The 26,129-nt window shown below is 48.6% G+C and overlaps 1 protein-coding gene across 2 annotated transcripts in view; it reads left to right on the top strand.

Annotated features, from left to right (window-relative positions):
- Nucleotides 1–26,129, top strand: part of SEC31B (SEC31 homolog B, COPII coat complex component) — a 1,228,966-nt gene that overhangs the window by 527,885 nt on the left and 674,952 nt on the right. For both annotated transcript variants that reach the window (XM_069240364.1, XM_069240362.1), the window contains exons 14-15: nt 710–815; nt 13,399–13,577. In XM_069240364.1, coding sequence (XP_069096465.1) covers nt 710–815; nt 13,399–13,577 — 285 coding nt within the window. The remainder of the gene's footprint in view (nt 1–709; nt 816–13,398; nt 13,578–26,129) is intronic.

Consider the following 26,129-nt stretch of genomic DNA (forward strand, 5'->3'; position numbering starts at 1 on the left):
CCATCAGCCAGAATGTTACCTTGATGGTAATTCATTAAGATTTGCAAATACGCTTATGTAATTAAGTGTTATTATGAGGTACAGGTGTTATTATGAGGTACAAGCGCTTGCTCTCAGCTACAAAGCTCAAGTTTGGAGAAATCGTAGGAATGAGAATTAATTTGCATATTTGATGACGCTGATGTCATGCGACGTTCGACATCAGTGACAACACGAGAAGTGATTAGGTGAAAAAATGACAAATTACAATTATTAGACTTGTGGCTTCCAAAGATAGTAGAGTAGCACTCTGTTATATCCAACGTAGCTCATGCTACCTATTGATGGGATTCAATTGAGATGGAATAGTTTACAAGTATAAGTAATTTCACCTTTTAAGAGCTGCTCAGCACGTAGAGCTCTGGAAAGACGTATGTTTGGAGTTCAAGTTCCAGCCCTGCGTAACAGGTATGACATTTAGCATGTTGTGAACTGAGAGCTCAGCTCGTCCTCCAAATGTGAGTCTCACTTGCAAGGAGTGAGACTTGAGGTCTGTGTAGTTACTTGAACGTTCGTAGTTTGTGCACATGTTCAGCACTTGCTGTGTCTGTGAAGGCTGATTATTGATTTCTTCATTGCATATATATGATATGATCATAGCAAGGCTACCATTAGTCTGGAAATTTCTAGAAACGGGTCTGTGATTTAATAAGTAACTTCTTTTTTACAGGGTTCTGGCATCATTTCCGGCCAGGCTACTTCCACTTCCTCCTCCCCGTCAGATTTCAGTCTTCTTCCTCCAGACACAGCCAAATTTGAAATCCCTATAACATCAGGTACTGCATCCACTATGTGACCTACATATTCAGATGGATGTAAACATTAATATTATAGTTGTGCATTTTCTTGTTTATAGTAATCGAAACCAATATCTTGCATATGTTTGTTTTAAGATGGAAAAGCATACATTATTTTCAATGAGGTTTCACAAGAGTGCCAGCTGTAAATGGAAACACTGGGTAGAGTGTGGTTCAGTAGTGATGAACAAGGGAGTCTGCTCATGGGTGTAGCTTGGTCAGTAAGATTGAGAGGGTGTGAGCTTCAGGATTTCCAACAATCACACAGGCATATAATGTTCAAATACATTATACTACAAGCATGGTTCAGAAGAGTGGCTTATGGGGGCAGTAAGAATGGAGAGGAATGCAGACTGGTAGCAATACTAAGTGAGGGAAAACACAATATTATATCAACTAACCACCATTTTGAAAATAGAGTGTGTGTGCATTTTTGTCTGTGTGTATGCAAAAGTTCCTGATGAAATCGGACACACATACCATACCAGACGAAAAGCACCTGTGTTCAATTTTTTTTTTTACCAGAAAATTCGTTCTGTTGGGGATATAACTCCACAAACAACCCCTTTGAAGCTACATGCCTGAGTCTGCTGTAGTGCTTCGTACAGTGGGATGGCTGGTGCCCATCAGAATCTTCTCCACTATGCTGATCTGAGAGGGTGCCCACTGTGCCTCCTACTCACAGCATTGGAATGATGTCCAGCTCCAATTTAGGAATGGTATGTTCTTTAACTGCTTTCTTCTAATAGAAAAATTAGCATGCCTCCTGTTGGAAGCTGGCCTGGTGTGTGGTGGGTACCTGTGGTACTTACACCTTATCACCTCATACCAGGTATCTCCTCTTAGTGTAGTGTAGGCAGTGTCTAGAAGCCAGGCTCTCTAGAGGTAGCTGTGGAAGAGCAGCCAAGGCTTATCTAGGAGAATTTGAAAGCTCATGCCATACCACTGAAGTCACACAGCACTTACACACATGAATTAAAACACTCAGTTGTACAAAAACAACGGTACTTTATTTTTGGCACAAATCACCACAAAATACTAAGCAGGTGACCCACCCTTAGGAGGTAAGTAATACACTAAATATATATATATATATATATATATATATATATATATATACTAATAATCAGAAATAGGCATAGAAAAGGTTAGAAAACAGTGCAAACAGTAATAACCAATAATGATCCTAGGGGGAGCACAAACCATATACCAAACAAATGGAGTGCGAACAAGGTACCCCTACCTAGGTAAGTAAAATGTGAAGGGCGGAGCTGGGTGTACTAGAAAACCACAGAGATGTGTAACACAGTACCCTCCAGCGACCATGGATGCTGGAGTAAAGCACTGGATTTTCCCCCAAACCACCCAAAAGGAGGAACAGAAGAATAAAAAGACACCCAGAGAAGACTGCAAGAAAACCTGCGGTGGATTCGTGAAGAAAGAAGACCTGTGGAGAGAGGGGACCAAGTCCAGGAGTTACAGTGGAGTCCAGGAGGAGTAGGAGGTACTACCCACCCAGCCGTGGATGCAGGAGTTGGTCGACGGTAATGAAGAACAGGTCAGCACTGCAGCCCAGCAGCCAGAGAAGAGCTCCTGATGGCTGCAGAAGATGTCCCACGCTGGAAGGAAGATTGCAGAAGGGCGTTGATGCAGGATTTCCACTAACAAGTCTTGGCAAAGGCAAACTCGCACTTAGTGGAAAAGAGGTTTTGCCGGGGACCAGAAAGGCCCAGGAGGATTCAACCCAGGAGGGGGGAGTCATGGGGGACCCTTAGCGGTGCAGGCAGTCCACAGGAGCAGAGGCAGCACCTACAGGACGGGGACACAGGAGTCGCAGAACTATCCCTCGCAGCACTACAAGAGAGGATCCCACGCCATAGAAAAAACATGCAGGAGGCTGTGCTTTGCTGGATGGAGTGCTGGGTGCTGGAGCTACATGTCTCCTGAAGATCCCTTGGAGGAGATGCAAACAAGTCTTGGCAGCTGCAAGAGACACACTGCACTGGATACTGTCCTGCGTGGGAAGGCAAAGGCTTACCTCTGCCAAAGTTGGACAGCTGGCAGAGGGCCAAGAGGACTACTCTGGGCCACCACCCATGTTGCAGGATCCATGCAGCTCAGTATAAGAGAGGATCCAGCAGCCAGTCATCGCTTGTTGTAAGTGGCTGCTGTTGCATCGGAGTGACTCCTTCACTCTAAGGGAGATTCCTTCTTCTTCTTGTGCAGGCGGGAGAGTTGCAGTCTTCTGAGGATGCACGGCCTGGGAAATGTTGAAAATCTGGCAGGAGACCTGGAAACAATGTTACTGAAGAGTCCTTTCTTCTTGGAAGCAGCTTGTCGGGTCCTGGAGGTTCCAGTTGCAGTTCTGGAGGCCAGAAGTTGAAGTAGAGGTTGCAGATGAGTCCTGCTGGAATCTTGCAAGCTGAATCTGAGGACCCGACCAAAAGAGAGACCCTAAATAGCCCTAAAAGGGGGATTGTTCACCTAACCACCTAGCAGGAGAGGACTCTGATGTCACCTGCCTGGCCTGGCCACTCAAATGCTCCCAGAGTTCATTTCCAACCTTGGAAACAAGATGGCAGAACCCAGGGACCCTCTGGAGGTGCTCCGGGCACCACCGCTGGGAAGGTGATGGACAGGGGAGTGGTAAGTCCTTTTTCATTGTCCAGTTTTGCGCCAGAGGAGGGACTGGGTGTCCCTGAACTAGTGTGGACTGGTTTATGCACACAGGGCACCAAATGTGCCCTTCAAAGCAAACCGGTGGCTTGAGGAGGCTTACGCCTCCCAAGCCATGTAACACCTATTTCCAAAAGGGGAGGGTGTTACCCCCCTCGGCCAAAGGAAATCCTTTGTTCTGCCTTCCTGGGTTTTATCAGATCAAGCAGCAGGAGGGCAGAAACCTGTCTGGGAGGTGGCAGCAGCTGGGCTGCCCGGAAAACCCTGTAAGACTGGTGGTAGCAATGCTGGGGGTCCTATAAGGAGCCCCCAGAGTGCATGGAATCATACTTCCAATACTTGCAATAGTATTGGGGTAAGATTGCAACATGTTTGATACCAATTATGTAGCTGGACATAGGCGGTGACCTATGCCCAGTACATGCGTAAAATGGCCGCCCTGCACTCAAAGTCCAAGAAAATGGATCTGGAGTTCTGGGTGCACCTCTGCTAGTGCAGGGGTGCCCTCACACACAGGTACCTGCACCCTGCCCTCTAGGCTGAGAGGGCCTACCATAGGGGTGACTTATAGTGACCTGGTGTAGTGACCTGTAGTGAAAACGGGTGCATGCACCTGTTTGAAGCAGACTGCAATGGCAGGCCAGCAGAACCCTTTGCATGGGCTCCCTATGGGTGGCAGAATAACTTCTGCAGCCTGTAGGGATGCCCTGAAATGCCAATGCCCTGGGTACCATATACCAGGGACTTACATGGGGAGACCAGTATGCCAATTGTGGGAAGAAAAAGGTACAATTCAGAGGAGAGAGCAAAAACCGAGCTGGAGCCCATGCCCCCTCCGCAACGCAGCACAATGAGCTGGGTGTTACGGTGAAGTCAGGCTTGGAGTGCCTGCGGGCAGGTGGGGTGACCTGGATGTGCTCAGCGTTGATCTGATGGCTGATGCTGGACAGGATTGGGTTGATCGGCGCCTACCTGACGTGAGAGGAGGTGAGACGAGTGGTGGATCGCGCACGAGGGCCTGGGCGCACTGATTCCTCCACACGCTGCCTCCACCAGTGGGGCAAATTTGTGGGCTGAGAGTGGGAGGGCCCTGTCCTACCTTCCTTCCCCTCCTTCCAAACAAACGACTGGTTTACCACTGAGGCGACAGGGACCTCATGCCTGTTATGTGCTGCTGTGAACTGGAGCACTCCGGGGGGACTGAGGTGGAGGTGCACATAGGAGGGGTCCACAGGCTGCTTCTGGTAGAGCACCTGGACCTGAGGATACATAAAGGAGTGACGCAGTGGGTAGCTGCCTGGGCTGCTGTCTGTCATCATCTTCGTGGGCTACTCGTGCTGCTGCGAGCTGTGACTCACACACCGTGCACGAAAGCGTGCCCCCCCTGTGCAACTGCCAGTTAACAATACATCCCAGAGGTCACGGGGACTTGCAGCGACTCAGTGAGCCTAGAGTGCCAGGACCCTGAATTAGACGATATGGGCCGTCTACCCTCTGATGCGGGGGCCAAACAACCAACACTCAAAGACAGGCCTCTGGACTCTGACGGCCACAAGTTAGACGCCGTGCTTGTGGCGGTGGAGCGTATCAGTCTCGCCGGATCAGGCCCGAACCTCATTGGAGGGTGAAATTGACAAGGTGGCTAATGGTCTCACCCTGCTTCACACAGACAGTTGCAAACTAGCGGAATAAACCCGCTCTCTGGTGGGTCGCTCCCAAAACGACTCACCTGGAGACCTCCATGCAAGCATTGTTGAATAGACTGCCAACTTTGGAGCGCCATGCGGAGGATGCTGAGGGGCGCCCCAGAAGAAACAATCTCCATGTCATGGGTCTCCCGGAGGTTATAGATGCAGTTGCCTACGCCACAAACTGGCTCTGAGCGTTGTTCCCCAAAGGCTCACTGACACCCTACTTCTCGGTGGAGCACACCCACCGGGTCCCGACAAGAGCCAGGCCGTCACGCACGGGCACTTTGTGGACAGAGACAGCATGTTTCATGAGGTGAGATCGCTCCTGACACTTCGGGTTGACAATTTGCAAGTCATGATGTTCCCGGATCCTTTCTGACAGTGAAACGCAAACTTCATGCCCTCTATCTAACATATTCCCTTCTCTTCCCTGCCAAGCTGTGAGTAGTGCACCATGAAAAAATGCATTTCTTCAACACCCTGGATGACACCTGGGAGTGGCTGGAATTGACTAATCTGAGCAGCCAATAAGTGGCAATAGAGGAGAGTGCCACGTGAGAAAACTCTCAATCACGCAGGCGGAGAAATCGCAAACGACATGAAGCCCACCCCTTCCAGATGTACGACACTCCAATTCAGAGCTGGACATGCAGTGTTGCACTATGACATGACCTGGGAAATATGCTGTGTCACATGTTCTACTTGCCTCTCATGCAGACTACTTGGGCATTGACATGTCGTGCTGCTTCTCACAATGCTGGAGGAAGCTATGATGGATCCCCGCGCAGACAACTTGATCTCATGCCAAATACCACGCTGCACGCTCATCTGCCGCCCACATCCACACTATATCTGGGACCTCTACCTCCTCAGGCTCCCCTGCTGTCACCCAGCCACCTCCCTCCCTTCATCCCCTTCCCCTGCGCCCTACCCAGCTGTCACATAGACATGACCTCCAAACCCCCCATCCCTCAACCCCCTGCTGCCCCAGGTCCCAACCTCTCAGACATTACTCACTAACCATTCACCATGACCTCCACCAACATACTGACTTGGAATGTGCACTACATACACACGCCAGCACACAGATGTTCCATATATTCATACCTTAGGAGACACTTAATTCAAATAGTGCTCTTGAAAGAAACCCACCTCAAGCACCCGGAGGCTTCACAATTGCGGAGGTGCTTGCGAGGGCAGCCCTTTGTGACCAATTACTCCTCCTACGCCAGGCAGGGGGGCACTGATCTGGATACGCCTGGGCACCCCGTTCGTGGCTGACTACGAGATCGATACTGAGCAGCAATATGTGTTAGTACGTGGGCGACTGAGAGGCCGGATGGTGTTACTAGGGTCCCTTTACGCACGAGATGTGGGCCAGGCTTCTTTTCTCAGCAGTATCTCTCTCTCCCTCTCCCACTCCCTCTATGGAGTGACCTCCCCTGGCTGCTGGGGGGAGACTTCAAAAGTGTGCTAGACCTCCAGATGGATGGTTCCTTCACCCGCTGCACCTGCAGTGATTGCCGCACACGCTGTATGAGAGTGGCTCAAGCACTGGTGGCTGCAGGATATCTGGTGCCAGCGTAATCCTGATGCTAGTCTTTTCGTTTTTCCTGGCTGCACATGAGCTTCATGTGAGGCTTGACAGAATCTTATTATTATTATTTATTATTATTATGATTATTTAGCCTGCACTCATTCTGATCATAACCCACAACTTCTAAAGCTGGGTTGGGACATATCTCCCCGTGTTCCCCATATGGCGACTACAGCCAGAGTTGCTAGATGATGCTGCATTCAGGGAATCGCTAGACAAAGCAATGCCTGAATATTTTGAACTCAAATTTGGTTCTGCCTCGTCGAGTCTCATTGAATAGGAGGCGTTCACTGGGCAAACAATGAAATCCGTTTAACATGACCTGGTCCGAGTGGAAAGGTCCCTAATATCACATAAACAAAGGGTCGTACAGCACCCTACACCGCCCTGGAGCTGGCGTCTTCCCGGGCGGAACATGTGTCCCTGTTGGAAAGGTTGAGGTGTCTTAACTATGCAGCACATTCGACCCGCACACACGCCACGGCTGACCGGTCGGGCAGACTGCTGGCCTGGCTGATCTGCCAGGAGCAAGAACACAGCCCTGTGGTGGACCTGTGCTCGGCGACAGGCGTGTCACTCCACACCCCAGGTGAGATACATACTGAATTCACCCAATACTACACAACTCTGTAATGCTCTTCAACTGTAGCAAAGTCAACTGACTATAATGAATTCTTCTCCCTGAACCCTCTCCCCGCTTGACAGATGAGCAGCGTGAAGAACTGGATGCACCCCTAACACTTCTTGAGATACAAGACAGTGTTCCTGAGTTGAGGACAGGCAAAACTCTGGGCCCTGACGGTCTTCCTTCAGAATTCTAGAAGACATTCTCCTCTGCCATTGTACCCTGCCTCATCAGCCTTTACAACAAGGTGCTGAGGGCCGCGTCCCTGCCTTCCTTGCAGCGGAGGCACTGTTGGTATCGCTCCCCAAACCTGGTAGGGATCCAAAGGAACAGGGCTCTTACAGACCCCTTGCAATGCTCAACACAGACTATAAAATCCAGGCCAAAACCTTGGAAACATGACTAACATCCTTAGTATCCTAACTTATCCACCTGGATCAAAACAGATTTGAGACGGACCGCTGCACATCCATGAATATCAGGTGCCTATTCAGGGTTATGAGGTACTCAACTCCGGACTGGCCCGGGTGGGTTTCCTAGTGCTTGATCTAGAAAAAAGCCTTTGATTCCCTGGAGTGGTTCTACCTGTTTGAGGCACTGCAGCACTTTGGACTGGACCCTTCTTACGCTTGGCGAGACTGCTCTACCCCTCACCCCAGCTCAGAGTTAAGATTGGCTGAACATCTCTGACCCCATTGAGGTGGGCAGAGGCACCCGACAGGGTTGCCCCAACTCTCTGTTACTATTCTGACTTGCCATGGAACCGTTGGTGGTTGAAATTCGCCGGAGGGGGGGTAGTCTGGGGCATCCCATTAGGAGACGTCTCCCATATTGTAACATTATATGCAGATGATCTCCTTTTATACCTTGACATTGAAAACATCCCAGCTGATATTGCGGTAATCTTAAAAAAAAACTTTGCTGCACTTTCTAAGCTGCGGGTCAACTGGGCAAAGTCATGTCTATTTCCTTTTGGTCCTGACCCCTGCCTCTGCCTGCCCAGTGTGCTTATCCCCTGGCAACCTAGAACATTCTGCTTTCTTGGCATCAACATATTTCACACGGAAGATGACCTTCACAAGAGTAACCTTAAACGGGCAGTAACCTCCATTAGAACTCAGATGACATTCTGGCAAACCCTGCCCCTCTTGATGATGGGCAGAATTGCCCTCCTAAAAATGATAGTTCTCCCCCAACTGCTCTATTATTTCTCGAATTTACCCTGTAAGTTTCGGCCAAATTCTTTAGGAAATCTGGAGACTAGACTAGGCTCAGAGAATTCCACTGGGGTAAGGGCCGATGTAGAGTAGCACTGAGGAAGCTGTACTTGCCCCCTGTACAGGGGAGGCCTAGCAGTTCCCAAACATGGAGCAGTATTATCTGGCCTCCCGACTTCAGTGGGTGGTGCGGTGGCTATGTGATGGCCAACTGGTGGACACAGCGACTAAAGCACCGCCTTGGACAATGCCCGAAATTCTACACCTCTTCCACCCCCCTTATTAGACCAGAGCAACCGGAAGCACCCTTGATTGGCATAGCGCACCGCTGCTACCACAGAAGCCTACACCTCACACGCTCTCGCATCCCCTACGCACCTGCCAAGGCGTTACTGGCCACGCCATGTGGCTTGCAGTCCACAAGCAGCACTGAGGTGAGATCCTGGCACATACATTAGACGACCTATACGATGAGGGCACCCTTTTCTCATTTGCCATGTTGGAGACGGGGTTTGTCCGCGTGGCAATTCTTACTGCATTGTACTCTGACACTGAAGAGACACTGGGGAGACTTAACAGCTGAACTACCAACACACTTACTACTACAATACATGCACGTGGTTTACTGATGCCCTCTGGTCACACACAGCTCACAGTTGCGCCGCGCCAAGTGGGAGGCAGACTTGACTAGACCTTGCCCTGACACAGCATGGGCTGCTGTGCTGTCCAGCCACACTAACATTCCCTGTAACTTTAGGTTCCACCTCATCCAGTTTTACATCCTTCACAGGGCCTATTTCACACCGGCAAACCTTAACAAATACTATCAGCAGCTGAGTAACGCATGCCCCTGCTGCGTGCTTTTTGGGGCCAGGCCTGGGACTTGCTCTATATGCTGTGGTCCTGCGCTACCTTTAGCGCCTACTAGTGTGGGGTCACAGCGAGATTGTCGGACTGCACGTTGCACTCACTTCTGTCCACATGGGAGGCTTGCTTCCTGGGTCTGTAACCCAGGGCCAAGAAGCATAAAGCCTCATCGAGATTTCTTGGCCTTGGTCTCCTGACCGCTAAGCGCCTAATTACTAGGAGCTGGAAAGCCACAGTCCCACCCACATTAGTGGCATGGGAGAACTCCTTTGCTGTGTGGGCGGAGGCGGAAGGGGTGGCGCTGCATAGGGAGGACAACCTAGGCCTCTGAAAATATCCCTTGGCCACCAGTTGGGATGCAATGCTTGATAAACTGAGAGGAGGGCAGCCAACAAACATGGGCACTACTGCGGCCAATGATACACTGTTGATTACTGGATGAACTGTCTGCACACAGGGGCTAACTACTGCACCTGCTGAAATGCGCATAGACTGCCTTCGTCCCCCCCAACAATGCTTAATGGCTTCTTAGGGTAACCTACCCCTACCAGCCCCCACCCCCAGGAACTCAACTGAAACACAGAGTAAGAGCAGGACATATAATGACTTCTTGCAGAATTGAGATAGAGGTTTGGCCATAATAGCTGTTAGACCTGGCATCCTTGGTGTGGTTTCTCCTGTCTATTTGCCTCTGCTTCCTGTGTTTTTGACTGTGTTCTGGACTTTGTCTTTTCTGGTTTCAGAACTTTGGACACTTTACCACTGCTGACCAGTGCAAAAGTGCAAGTGCTCTCTGTTGAAATTGTCTGTGTTATTGACTTTTTCATGATTGGCACATTTGATTTACTAGTAAGTCCCTAGTAAATTGCACTAGAGGTGCCCTGGGCCTGTATATCAAATGCTACTAGTGGGTCTGCAGCACTGATTGTGCCACCTACGTGAGTAGCCCTGTAAACATGGCTCAGACCTGCCACTATAGAGTCTGTGTGTACAGTCTTTCACTGCCAATTCGACCTAGCAAGTTTGCCCACTTGCCAGGGCCAAAGCTTCCATTTCACTTTATGTACATCACCCCTAAGGTAGGCCATAAGTAGCCCCATGAGAAGGATGCAGTGTCTTTAAAAGGTAGGACATGTACTGATGTGTTCTACATGTCCTGACAGTGAAATACTGCCGAATTCGGTTTTCACTTTTGCAAGGCCTGTCTCTCTCATAGGTTTACATGGGGACTGCCTTTTAATATCTTTTAAATGCAGTTTCTCTTTGGGAGCAGATAGAGATGTGGAGTTTGGGGCCTCTCAACTCAGTTTAAAAATACATCTTTTGGTAAGGTTGGTTTTTAGATTGCCAACTTTCTAAAAGTGGCATTTACAAACTGACATTCTCTTGCTTTACCATGCTGTACATCTGTCTGCTTGTGTATTCCAGGTCTGGGTCAGATTGACATTTGGGCTGCTGTTAATTCCCACTACACAGTGACACAAAGGGAGCTGGGGTGTAACCTGCATATCCTGACGAGTCTCCTGGGCTAGAGTGGGGAGGGAGGAGCTGACACTTGCACGTGAAAGGGCTGTGCCTGTCTTCCCACAATGCAGGCTCCAACCCCCTGGAGTGTGTTTGGGGCCAGGCCTGGGCAATGCAGGATCTTGTGACTAACTGAGACTTTCCTTTGAAGGTTGCCTACTTCAAAGGCAGAAAGGGTTATAAGTAGTGGACTCAAATCCCCAGGCTTTTAGAACACATCTGGATCAAGAGGAACCTCTGCCATGGAGAAGAGCTGAACTGGAGGAGGAGTACTGCCCCTTTGCTATGTGTCCTTTGCTGGGTTAGCCTGCAGTTGCTGCTTCTGCTTTAGAGAGGGCAAAGACTGGACCTTGCTGTGTATCCTGCTTGTGAAGTTTCTCCAAGGGCTTGGACTGAGCTTTCCTCCTGTTAAGAAGTCTCAGCAACAGCAAAGGCTTCATCTACCAGTTTCTGGGTTCACTTGCTGTGGACTCTAACTCACCAGGTGGTGCCTACTCTAGTTTTTGGGCCCTTTGGAACGAAAGCTGGTGAAAATCAAGTGCAGTAACTGCGGACGATGCCTGAACTGACGCCGCTGCCGGATCCCACAATGCCACCGGCAACTGAAGCCGTGGTCCTCCCTAGAGTGTGACGACATCAACCGACCCTGCAAGCCTTATGCCGCCGCAGCCTCGCTGAAGTCCACGACTCCGTGAGTCCTGAAGTGCCGTGTTACCGACATTCATGATACCAGACTTCACCACGGCGCCTGCAGCCTTGTGGTGCAACCGCAACCCTGTAAGTTCACCCCACCTCGTCTTGACATTGACCCCGCCAGAGTATAAGGAACAGATGCTGCATCATCTCCACTGCTCTGCAGCAAGGACCCGATGCCCCACACTGGTTCCTCTGCTCTGCAGCTTCGGAACCGGCACCACACCGGATCCAGCGACACATCAATCCCCGACTCCGTGCACTGGCTTGTTCCTAATTTTCACAAGGTACTGTACCAGGGAGTCCGTGCGACTCCGTGACTCGGGCCAATGACGTCTGATTGGTGGCAACGACTCCGTCACAATTTCGGGATAGCAGTTAATTGAAACATTTGTGTTTCTAAGCGCCATATTGAATTTTAATCTTTGAAAATTCATAACTGCTTGTGTATGTTGGATTTTTGTCGTTTTGGTTTACTTTGATTGAATAAATATTGTATATTTTTCTAAACTGGTGTTGTGTCCATTTTGTAGTGTTTTCACTGTGTTACTGTGTGTGTTGGTACAAATGTTTTGCACAGTGCCTCTGAGATGAACCTGACTGCTTGTGCTAAACTACCAAGGGGGTGAGCAGGGGTTATCCTAGGTGTGTATCTCCCTGACTAGAGTGAGGATCCTTGCTTGGACAGAGTGCAAACTGACTGCCAAACAGAGGCCCAATTTCTAACAATAGCAATCTCTTTTGTCTTCCTGACTAAGTTAAACATCATCATAACCTTTGTACTTTTTTAGAAAAGAGATGATGCTCTTTCCCGCTAACGCTTTACAAAGGACCCTAAGTTTTGTGTATATGAATTTCATTTAGAACTATTATACGAAAAGCATTATGTACATTAACAAAAAGCACGAAACCAACTGCAAATTTTTGACAGTTATTAACTTCATTCAAAATTCACCTCTACAATGGTTTACTTCAAATGGATTTCTAGTGTATATAAATGTATAAGTGCAATATTTTCCTCCTTTAGTTTGAGTGTCACCTGGAAAAAAGAGCAGGTCTAGACCAATATAATGTGCCATTTAATACTTAGTATAACACCATAATGGAACCCAATGTTCATAAAACAGAAGTCTTCAAAGCACCTTTAACAACTAGAAGTTCCAAATGATGAAAATAGGAGGACTACTTGTTAATCTTTTATATTTTCCTGTAGAACATGAATTATACCATACATTATATAACATAGTTTATATATACAAAATATAAGTGATCACTGCATCCCATACATTTTCATCTCGCTCATCTGTTTTGGTAGCTTGTCATCTTAATCATGTAGGGGTGTTTTTCATGTCTTGAACTGCTGAACAATTTGGATTGAGTAAGCTTTGTATAATAGCCAACCTGAATTCATCATAATGTACCCTTGTCCAAGATACGTTGCACTATCTTTTCCTGGAGTCACTGGGCTTATATTTTATCACAATACACATTTCTGGACACAAACCTGCTCAATATGAGCCCATTGTGGTGTTTTATCTAGTTCCATTCCTAACATTTTATATGGCCACCAATCATTGTAATCCATTTCAGATTTAAAAATATTTTTCATAGCCTTTGCTTTTTGGACTTCATGTGCGTTGTTTCCTGTTTCATTTATTTTCTTACAATGTAGATACTGATGGGCTTATCTGCCAATCTCTTCTGATTGGAAACTTCAAAGCAGCAGTGGAACTTTGTCTAAATGATGGCAGGTTTGCAGATGCAATAATTCTTGCTATTGCTGGTGGCAAGAAACTTCTTGAAGAAACCGAACAGCGCTACTTTTCCCAGCAGAGAAGCAAGATAACATCGGTATGTGAATGGTGGTTTTCCTGTTTTGTTTTATGAAATATGTACATGTGGGTTAGTAAGCGTGCTGCCTAATGCCCAGGGCAACTTAGTACAGGTGGTCAGGCAGAGGACTTTGAGGTGGTAGGCATACCAGGAGAAATGGATGTGGGATCTAATATTGCACTATAAAATTGATTCAACACATTCTTAGTCGTGCAAAATAAACCAGGCAAGTTGTCAGAAATTTGCTAATTTCATTGTGATTTTGCTCATATCTCAGATAGACCAGGAGAGAGTTATGTTGATTGGGCTCCTAGGATGCATCAATTTATCCATCTTACCTCATCTCTTTGAATCTTAGTAAAACCAGTAGGTAGCATAATTTGTTCTGATCTAACTCCCTTGCAGCTTTGGACATTGAGCCCGGCATCATGAGAGTTTTAAATTCTCCAGCACTCGATCTTTTGGAGATTTACATGCTTGAATTGTTTCCCATTGTCAAAGTGCGAGTTAATTATTAGTTCTATGATTGCAGTCCAAGGCACTGACAGGTTTAAAAGGCCCTAAAATTCTCACATTGACATCAGCCACATTCTAAAGGATAGGATTGCTGTTTGCCTTACCTTTCCAGAAGTCTTCACACCTCGAATCTCTACCACACCTAGTGTAGAAGGTAGTTACAGAATTTTGCTTTTGCTTCAAACTTGATAAGTCAACTTTTGAAGCCTTTCCTTAGACTTTCGGTGTAGATCTGACACTTCTTCCTCTGAGCAAAAAACAACATGGAGAAACCCAAGGAAAGTCTTTTAAAATCCTTTGGTTCCTTTGGAAAAAAAAGTTGTTTTTCAGTTGACCCTCCCAAAAGGTGTTTTTACTTCCTTCACCCACATCACAAAGCTAAAGATATTAAAATCTCTAGATCATTCAATGTCAAGCCCTCAATAATCATGCGTATAGACTCTTAATATGGATCAAGGAAGACAAAGCTACTGAGCACACCCCTATGCAGGAAATGATTCTGAAGACAGCTCTGGTACATCTGGAGAGTAAAAGGCAGTAAATAACTGAAGCCTGTAGGGAAAAATGAAGATCAAAAGAATTTTACGAAGATGAACTTGAGGAACAAAAACACAAAAAGCCTCTGCAAACATTTGTAGGATCAGATTCTCTAGGCAAGAAGTGTAAAACGAGGCATTCTCCCACTACTATGCCTCTACTATCATCTACTCTGATTAAAAAGTCAAAGACAACCCCAACATCAACGTTAAGCCAGTCAACGGCTTAATCAAGAAAACTTTGTTGACACCGCTGAAGGTGAGTAAACAGCTGACCCAGTCACTTCTACTGAGTCTCAGTCTCCCAAAGCTTTGCAGAGACCACTGTAGACAACAGAATTGTCAACAAGAACTGTATCAAAGGACTCATCGCTAAAATGGGATATCTGAGACCATCAACAGTAGTACAACTAACAACATTATTGTTGACAACTTCATTAGTCATGTTTACTCTGGGTCCGGAGCATACTTCTCCCAGCAACATCCTACTCTAGCCATCTGGTATGCTACTGGACACGGGAGCCGAAGCGGACTCTGACCCTTTTGTGAGGTGACCTACAGTCCAGAACATGTAAAAATTATGCATAAAGACACTAGAGAAGAACATACATATATGCTTAAAGCACAGCCTGAAACCTTTCATCCAAATTATGCCCCACACATAGGGTTGATAGTTTTATGACTTCTGTGTTGACCATTATGAGCTAGTGTATGAGAATTATGAACAGCGCTCCAAAATGAGGGTGCGAGTACACCTTAAATATTTGTGCAACATGATGAAGGTTCCCTTCAGGTTCTCAACATATCCCTGTATCTCTGCCTTTCCAGCTGCTGCTGGTTACACCAGAGTTGTCAAGGCAGAAAAGTGAACAAATCTCATCTCCAACTCCATGCCAATCAACACATCGATTTGTGGACATAACTCAAGCTACTATTCAAGTAGACATGGTGGGTAATGAAAATCCTGGTATGGAGGAGGAGAAATAACTTCAGCAGGTAGACAACAGAGTTTTGAATAGGAGGAATACATCCTCACTGCAACAGACCCACCAACACCACCATTTATTGATTCACTGCCAGACGACATTAGCAAGTTCCAATTCCTAGTGGCTCAAGCAATACAGAGATATGAATTGGCCATACTCAAAAGACTGTCTGTTTCCTATTCGATCTAAAAGAATCAGATGGAAAAAAGGTAAAAAATAATCTTCTCTTGCTTTACCACATTTGGCAGGAGGGACTAAAATTGAGGCAAGCTCCTGCATCCTGGCAGTTGTGGTACCCAATATCAACAAGAAATACAAGACCCTGGAAAATTCTCTGGCTCGTCTTCTTAGTTACCTCAAATGAGACCTAGTTGTGATTCAAGAACCGCTGCAGCATTCCAGAAACCCAATTACACCGTGCACAACACTGCAGGATTGAGAGTTGTAGTAGGATCGGCATGTAGGGCGAGTGGTTCTCCTCAGTGCATCAGGGCTGCTAAAGCATTGGCTGTTATTGGCAGGTATGACACAAAATGTGCTCAAGCATAGCCCGGTATCTAGACCTTATGCCAAAGAAGAAGAAACAGGAAGTTAAAACAGTTTTCCATGAAGTGGAGAAAATGTTGGCTCTACTTATAGATCCTACCATGGATATTGTAAACACTAGCTTTAGGAAACTCGCTGGAGCCACTCTCTTATGAAAACAAGGGTGGTTAAGAGTTACTTCAATCAGACCAGAAATCCAGAATAGAATTATGGACATGCCATTGTACGGGGAATTAAAATTCTGAACTCATGTTGTTGATGCTCTGCAGAGCATTAAAACAGAAATTTAAAAGTCCTTGTGGGCTCCATAAACAATGGAGACTGAAATTGTTTCTTAGTCGAAGGAGATGCAGCCATACCAAGGTACGTATGATTAGTACCCATCATATCAACTCTCCTGTTGGCCTCAGACGTGCTACCAAGATTATGGACCTCATCAAGAGCAACCACATACAAATATATACAGCTTTAGTTCTATGCAAGACAGCCACCAAAAAGCACAGATTAAGGAAGGGGTCAGGATGCAAAACGTCATTGAGGAGTTCCAGACACTGGACCCCCTTATACATACCCCAAGGATATTGGGCCCTGTTGCTGGAAAATCTTTACCTTCTGCTGAACTGCAGTGGAAGCACCACAGATAACGTGTGCTGGATGTGATCCAGTGTGTGCATTCTGTGGAGTTTGTACATCCACTGACAACCCTTCTTTCTCACATGCAATACAGGCAGCTACACCTATTTAAGGCTGATATTCACAGCCTGATACAGTAAGGGGCCTTACAAACTGTTCTAAAACATTATCAAAATGTCAATTCTCTTCCAGGTACTTCCTCATAAAAAAGAAAACCTCAGAAAGAGTGAAGGTCCATCTGGACTTAAGACAACTAAATCTCTTTTTTCAAAAAACAATAATTCAGAATGATAATGCTCCAGGGGGTATTACTGCTCCTAATGAGGAATGTGTACAAGGCATCATTGGATTTCAAGGCTGCATGTTTCCACATTCTAGTTTACAGAAATATATCTTAGATTTGAGATCTGGTTGCCACTACCTTCTTCATACTCCCCCTTTTGGCTGTCACGATGCACCCAGAATATTCACCAAATGAATGGCACCAGTCACAGCCCACCTTTGACATCTGGTGTACCCTTTCCTAGATTATTGGGTGGGCTTTGGCTCATTTATAGACCCTACAATCAACTTGGTGACAGCCTATATCAGACTCTTCAAGTGACCAGGATTCAAAATCAATGAAAATAAATCTCCCCTAGCATGCCTAATAGCATCCTCCTCTGAGGAGCGATAAAAAACAGCAGGAAAACCAAGGCATATTATTCTGTGGATGGCATGTGTGACCTATCCAAAAATAATTGGGCACGCAATGGGCTCAGGCATTGGGCTCTTTCAAAGACAAGCTATCCATAAATCCAAAGTTGAAACAAGCTCTTTCTTGGTGGACATTATCAGAGAATACAGGTTCAGGCTCTCATTCCTTCAACCTCTGTTTCTCTTTGTGGTCACATTGGATGCCTCAATAGATAGGGAGCTCACCTACAGCAGCTTTCGGCTTGAGGTCTTTGGACTCTGCAGGAAAGACATCCACAAATGTTGAGCTCAGAGCAGCCAGAGGAGCAATTCAATCTTTTCTCGTTTGTATCCAGAATTTAGAGGTGTTGGTCCCCCACAGCATTCACATAAGCAAACAGAAATGAACATGGTCTCAGATCTTATCGGCAGAAGCTCCAAAATTATATTATTGACTGAATTACCACTGGCTTTCTCTAATAACAGAACATCTTCCACAGATAAACAACAACCATGCCAACTATTTCAGCAGAACGCTGAAAGAATGTCTCCATTGGGAGTTGAAGGGAAAGCAAAGAACAACTAATGCCATTCTTATGCGAGTAGGTGTCTGTAATCAACCTCACATGGGAATACTATTTCAATCAGATGGTGCAAGATGTTTGTTTACACCTTTACACCAGTTTCCCTTCTGCCAAGAGTAATCACTAGAAAGAAAATGGAAGGCTGACCCTCATTACTTTTGAAGCACTCTCTTCCTACTCAATTAACAACTCAGATTCTTACATTATGGTTTTATTTCCACTCAAGTGTGAAGACCTCTGAGAGAGGTAATGCTGCGAGCATTCTCAGGCCATTGACTAAATTTGCTTCCTTTAGAATGAGGTGAATATTATGAGAGAAAGAGCGATGTCTGGGGCTTTTTTTAACTTGAGTTCCTTGTACTGCTACAATAAAGTTAAGTGACTCCCACTTCGACAATGGTGAATGATCCAAGCGTTCGCATCAATGAAAGGTACAAACGCTAGAGAACCAGAGTAAGTAACTTGTTTCTTGTATTATGACTTCAGTAGGAAGACACTGAAATTTTCTGTGAATTGGCATGTCATGCTCTCTCGTTTTGAGAGTGAACCGAAGTTCTATTAGTGGTTTTGTTATGAAGCGATTGTTGGTTACTTAAGCAGTCATTATGAACATGGCGGGAAATTCCGCCGTGGCGGGCGTGAACAGAATCCCGGCGGCGAATGGAAACCCGCCATATAATGATCGAAAAACCCAACTCCACCAAAAATTCCCAGACTACCATTCCCCGCCAGGACCCTGTCGGCAGGAATCCCGGAACCGCCAAGCATACCCACATCCCGCCCTCCAAATAATGATGCACACATCACCTTGGCGGACAGTGGAGGCCGGACGACCAGTGGCGGCTGCGACCGCCACGGGTGGCAAGTGGGCTCAACAGCAACCAGTGCACACATTGGCTAGGCCTAGCACCCACACACCTGACACACATCCAGAACACCATATAACACCCCCAGACACACCCCACAATCCCTTGCAACGAAACCAGGACCAGAAGACAGAGAGCACCAGAGCCAGACCAAGAACGCCAGCAGATAGGACACACATATTGACCCACACAGGAGCACCCAAACCCCGTCCCCAGTCCAGACGCCATCCACCACCCTCACCATGTCCGTCCGTCCCCCCCCCAAATCCTTACTTCACCGAAAGGGAGCTAAGGACCATGGTGGACGAGATCCTATAAGTGGAGTCACAAATATTCGGGTCCGAGGTGCAGCACAAACCCATTGCACGGAAAATGGAGCTGTGGCAGACCATTGTGAACAGGGTGAATGCAGTGGGACACCATCCACGCACCAGGGACGACATCCGCAAGAGATGGAACGACCTGCCGGGGAAGGTCCGGGCCATGGCATCCAGGCACCACATCGCAGTGCAGAAGACTGGGGGAGGGCCGCCACCAACACACCCCGACTACACAGACCAGGAGGAGAAGGTACTCGCCATCCTGCACCCAGAGGGATTTACTGGAGGAATGGACTCAGGCAAGTCATCTACAATTACCCCATATACACCATACCTGTAATGCATTCACCACCCCACCCCACCCACACCCACCTAGACCCACATCCCACCCAGCCTTTACCCCACACCCACCACCCTGCATCACCCACAACCCACTACCAGGCCCACATCACTCCCGTTGCGCACAACCACCCACCCCTGCACGTACCCACAATGGAATAATAACCCCCACCACAATGTAACCCCACCACTGCCACTAAATGCAATGACCACCTCACAAAGGCTCCCTGGAAGGCCACTGAAAGGCACACCAGCACAAAATTGCACAGTTCAGTACATCTCAAACCCGAATGCATATGTAACATACAATTCTATGTCCACCAAGAGGCACCACCACCCATGCAACCCTAATGGAGGGGACAAGGAGTGCCACAGCACTCCAGGGAGACAGAGGCACATCACAGGACACTGGTGAAGGATCCCTGGACACTGATGAGCAGGCAGGCCCCTCACACAGCCCTGGATGCTCACCATGCAGCAGCCCCACCCAGGAAAACTCTGTCACCCCTAACACCCAGTCAAGACCAGCAGGCCAGGGGAGGCGTACCCACACCAGTGGACCCAGGGCACAAACAGGTGGAACACAGCTACAGAGGCCACAGTCTCCCACCCCCAACAAGCAGGAAGACGAGGGCCCCAGTACAAGTGGCACGTCAAGACCTGCGCAGGGGACACAGGCACAAGGGGCCAGGACAAGGTCAAGTGCCCCAATGGGTCAGGGGGTAGGGCACCGGATAGATGCAGCAGCCAGGACATCATTGCAGAGGTATTGGAGGACTACCAACATACCCAAGACAGGTTGGCACGGATTGTATCCACCCTGGAGCAAAGTCAGAGGATGCAGCTGGAACAACACCAACAGGCCATGGAGCAGTAGAAAGAACACAATGCCACAATGGCCACCATTGCTGGAGCACTGCTGCAGTTGGTCAAAAAACAGACACCCACACCGGGGAAGAGGCCCCCACAACAGCCCTGGACAACCAGCAACAGATGACCCAAGGAGCTGAAACAGCACAGGAAATATCCTCCCAGGAATCACAAGGGCCAACCATGCCACCCCAAGAAGCTCCACAGCAGGCGCCCAAACGTAGTCTCAGGCCTAGATATGGCACTGGAAACCCAGCTAAGAACAAGCCCCACTCCAACAATTGACACTGCTACTACTGCCAAGCAACCATCCCACGCATTCACCAACTACACTTAGCTGAGGGCTAAATAAACGACTAAACTACAAATAGGACCCACCTATGACATCAAACAGGCCTGCCACCAAGTCTGGTTTGAGGACACCCAACCATTGGGACTTCCATCACTGTACATAACACATTTGACTGTATTCCACCAATAAACCACATATCTCACCTGTAATACTGTCCCCTGTCTTCAGTGTTGAACAAAGTGGAGTATGGATGCAACTGGCAGGGAACAACTTTATTGTCAATTTGTGTATGGTGGGTGGTAATGTGTGTTTCAAATTAGGCAAGGAGGGAATGCATATATTGTCTGTCGGTAGCATTCTGAAGAGGTCCATGTCTCGCCTATCATGACCAATTCCCCCCTAGATGACATGACACATTTATAGTAGCAGTCACTAAACACATTTACAGGCTTAAGTCCCACACAGTTATTGGAAGTAGAGTTGTATCAGTTGGTTCCTGGAATTGACATCTTCCCCTTCCTCATCCTCACCATCACTCTCCTCACCTCTCTGAGGTAACTGATCAGGACCTATAGCACCCTCCACCTCCAAAAGGGGGATTGAATGTCTCACTGCCACGTTGTGCAGCATGCCGCAGGCCACCACTATTCTACACACCTTATCAGGCCCATAGGCCAGGGAACCCCCAGAGATATGTAGGCACCGAAATCTAGCCTTCAGGAGACCTATAGTGTGCTCTATCACCCTCCTAGTACGTCCATGGGCCTCATTGTATTTCCTCTCTGCATCCGTCCTGGGATTCCTCACTGGTGTCAGGAGCCAACACAAGTTTGGATAGCCAGAATCTCCTAGAGAAATGGTGCAATACTGAGTCGTCATTGTTATGTCCCTTAGTCAGACAGGCTAGTTCTCAGCAATGTGTCAATTAGTGACAGGCAAACTTATCTATGATCCACCCTCTGTCCTCTTGTAGTTGTTCTATCTTCTGTGGCACACTACTGTTCCTCAAAACAAATGAATCATGGACAGAACCCGGAAACATGGCATTCACATGGGAAATGTACTGGTCTGCAGTACATACCAATTGGATGTTCATGGAGTGAAAGTTCTTCCTGTGTCTGTACACCTGTTCACTCACTCTTGGGGGGATGATAGGTATGTGGGTGCCATCGATGGCACCTATGACATGGGGAATGTTTGCAAAGGCATAGAAGTCAGACTTGATGGCAGGAAGGTCAGCACTTTGGGGGTATCGCACATAGGATTGCAGATGTTGTAGAAATGCATTCAGAAATCTTGTCAGTACCTGGCTGAACATTGGCTGTGAGAAACCAGCACCCATGCCCACTGTCACTTGATAAGAGTCCGTGGCCAGGAAATGGATTGCGGAGAGACTCTGCACCTCAGTTGGAATGGCACGCTGATTATGATTTCCGGGAGTCAGTGCAGGATCCAGTATTGCACATAGGTCCTGAATAGTTGCACGTGTGAGTCTGTAGGTGATTATGATATGACGCTCCACCATGGTCCCCATATCCACAAGTGGTCTATACACTGATGGTGCCCTTCCTCGCCACAAAGGTCGGTACCTATGAGGGGTAAGAAAAAGGAGTGATGTGCACACATACACTGGCATATTTGCTACATACACGCACTTCATTCTTCATAGTAGTGTCTGTACAATAACTGCAACCTGACAGATGTACATGTACATCACTAGGAGGAAACAGAGTAAATCATGTGTGATTATATACTCAATGGATAGAGGCCTAGGTGCTTCTTATGGCTAGTAGGCCCAGCATTATGAGTAATATGAATTTAAAGATGCGTAAGAGATGGAAAAATGTCCGCCCACTGTAGTTCTGCCCCTTCGTTGTGGAAGTGACCTAATACCGCTAGCGGTTGACGTCACAGCGTACGGCGGTGTTGACTGCTGTTCGCACCCTCATTGGCTAATATGGATGCCAATGGGGAATCCTGGCGTATCATGATCGGTGGTGACGGTGCATACCGCCGCAGAACATACGCGCGTTCGTCAACGTTTGATCACTTGACTCCCTGATCCTGTGCAGACAAGTACTCCACTCTGTGTACTGCTGTGGCCTGCCTCTGGCTATGGATATTCCACGTGGTGCAGGGGAAAGGGCCATGGCCTTCACCCAGGAAGAACTGGAGAAACTGGTGGAAGGGGTCCTGCCCCTGTACGGAAGACTCTACGGACGGCCAGAGGTACAGGTGAGTCTGGGTTTTGGGGGCACTGTGTGAGTGATGGATGGAGTGGATTGCACAGATGTGTGCTCCTGTGAGCCAGAATGGGGCTTGGTGCATGGAATGCTGCGTGCCACTGTCCTGCATGTCTGGGAGTACTGTCTGACCTATGTCTGACAGTCTGCCAGCTGTTGCCATCGTGCAGGTGCCTGACCTCTGTGTTCCATTTCTGTGTCACCCTACTAGGTCAGCGCCCACCAGAAGTGGGCACATTGGCATGCCATCACCAAGGAGGTATGGACCCTGGGGGTCTACAACCGGCGGAGCACCCACTGTCGAAAGAGGTGGGAAGACCTGCGGTGCTGGGCGCGGAGGATCACAGAGGCCCAGCTGGGGAAGTCCTCCCAACGTGGAAGGGGTGCCCATCGGGCACTGACCCCCCTCATGCGAAGGATCTGGCGGTGGCGTACCTTGACCTGGATGGGCGTTTGAAGGCTGCACAGCAGTCCGAAGGGGGTGAGTACTCAGAGCCCATACTTCAGCCTAGAAGGATGAGTGTGTGTGCGATAGGGCTCATGGTGCTTAGATCAGGGATTTTGACTGGTGTCCAGCTAATGTCTGCTCCCCAAAGGGTGTAGGGGTGTCCCTGTCAGGTTTCACCTTCCTCAGCTCAAATACAGTTTCAGGATATGGGTGTAGGTCAGTATACTGCTCAGTAGTCAGGGCCATGGCCATGGGCCTATTGCACGGTGCTGCCTGTTGGATGTGTCTGCTGTGTAGGTGTATGTCTGGCCATTGTGTATCAGCATTCAGCTACTTACAAGTGTCTCTCCTGTTTTGTCTCCCCATCCCTGTTCTCTTTTGTGTGTCTGGTACAGCATCAACATCAGGCGAGGGAGCTGAGGCAGCAGCCCACGGATCCTCCGAGGCAGAGACAACGGATGCCCACGGGACCAGTGGGTGGGAGGGTGAGGGGACTTCCACGGGGGAGGCTACTGCCACAGGAGGTAGTGACTATGAGACCTCCTCCAATGGGGGTCCTCTGGCGGTGGTGGACACTAGTGGACAAACCACGACCGTGAGATCTTCCACCACCCCCATACCATCAGCGCCCTTCCTTCTGCTCCCCACCGAGTTGACGGGCCCACCCACCCAGGAAGGTGGGCGTCTCCTTCGCCCCAGGCACCTCTTCCCCTGCCCCAGTCAGCCCTGCTGGCCTCAAAGAGGAGGCTATTGACCTCCTGGGAACCATCTCTGTAGGGCAGACAACCATCGTCAGTGCCATCCAGGGTCTGGCTTCTGAGGTGCAGCAGACCAGTGCCTATATGTGTATGGCATTCACGGTGCCGTGTCTGCCCTACAGAGATCTTTTCAGGCTCTGGCGTCCTCTTGGACGGCAACCAGTTTCCCTGGCTATTCTGTCCCCCCTCCATCCTCCTCTACCCCTTCCAGCACCCCACTCCCTTCACCTGTCCAAAGCACACAATCAGACCCGCTTACAGGCACATCAACAAACAAGAAGCACACTTCCAAACACAAGCACCACACCTCCCACCACAAGCATTCACACAGCCAACAGACACCTGCACACACAACAACGTCCACTTCCCCCAGTGTGCCCGCCTCTTCCGCCTCCCTGTCTGTCCCCTCAACATCCACACCCTCATGCACTGCACCTTCCCTCACTGTTACTGCTCCTCTTCTTGCACTCACCACAATAGCAGACAGCCATACATGCACCCCATACACCACACCTGCACTCACCACCTCCACTGTAGTTGACACATGCAGCACACTCACCCAACTTGCAGACACCCACCTAACATACATCCACACTAGCTGCCTGTTTTTTCCCACTGTGTCCACCCCCCAAAACACTCAAACACACCGACACCCACCCATCAGACATCCACCACACCACAGCATACTGAGCAGTCACCTGCAACCACTACACGCACACCTACACCCCATACATCAACTCCCTCTGCCTCCACTCCCACGCCCTCATCCACGCCCACCCCAATTGCTCCAAAAAAGCTTTTCCTCTCCCGTGCAGACCTGTTTGAATCCACTGGCGCACCCCGTCTTGTCCCGAAACGTGCCCTCCTACTTGCCCTTTCTGCTCCTTCCACATCGCAGCCCACTCCGGTACAGCCTTTCCATTCCCGTGCCCCTTCTCCGGTGAAGAAGAAGGCCCACTCGGAGCCTAAGTCATCCAGCTCCACCCGAGCCAAACAGCCCCCCCACCTCCTCACGCAAGTCAAATTCCCACCTCTGTCATAAATCCCCACCTGGCCCTGCCCCCCTTCCGTGAGGTGCCTGGATCCCCATATGGTGCCCCGTTGAATGGAGTACCCAGCACTTGTGGGAGTCAGGTGTGGCCAGTTGTGGCCAAGGACAAATGACTTTTGAAGGACTGGCCATTGGCCCTATTGGCACCATTTCGCTCACTGAGCTACATAATAAAGTTTTGGTGTGGCCTGTGTTTGGGCTACACGCAGTTCCACCCTGGTGTTTGTTTAAATATTTATGGGTATAGGGCTTTTGTATGTACTATGGCCAAGTTGCAGTGGCCTTTGGTCGGGTACGTCCCTCTTGGTGTGGGGTGTCTGACTTGTGCTGCTGGGAAGGGTTGGGGGGGCGTTGTGGGTGGGTGTAGTGGGTGAGTATGTAACTTTGCCCTTTCCTCCCTTGTTTCGTAGGTTGCGGTACTTACTGTCTTCGTCGGCGGTCTCGGTCGTGTAGCTATATGGCAAGGAGCAAGGCTGGCATGATCTGCAGCTCTCTGTCCATGGCTGCCGCTGCACGCTTTGTTGACCTTCGGTGAGTGTTTCCTTCTTTTTGTTTCTTTTCCGCCTAGCTTTGTGTGGCGGTGGTTCCCGCCCCGGAACTGACGGTGGAATGGTGGTTCATAATTTGATGGGTGGGTTGGGCCTTTCCGACGGCTTGCGGCAGACTCTGCCGTCGTCAGCGGGACTCCTTTCCTGGCGGTGGGTGGTATGCGGGATGCATGTGTTTCGTTTGGTTCATTATTTGGCGGTCCGGGCCGCTCCTCTGTTGGCGGTTTCTACCGCCACCACCGGCAGTGCGGAACGGACCGCCATGTTCATAATGAGGGCCTTAGTCTTGTGATGAATCAATCCCTTTTTCTCGTTTTTAAATGGCCAATCTGAACTAGTGAAAGTACATTTGGTGGTGG

Source organism: Pleurodeles waltl, chromosome 6 (assembly GCF_031143425.1).
Source record: "Pleurodeles waltl isolate 20211129_DDA chromosome 6, aPleWal1.hap1.20221129, whole genome shotgun sequence".
Taxonomy (NCBI): domain Eukaryota; kingdom Metazoa; phylum Chordata; class Amphibia; order Caudata; family Salamandridae; genus Pleurodeles; species Pleurodeles waltl.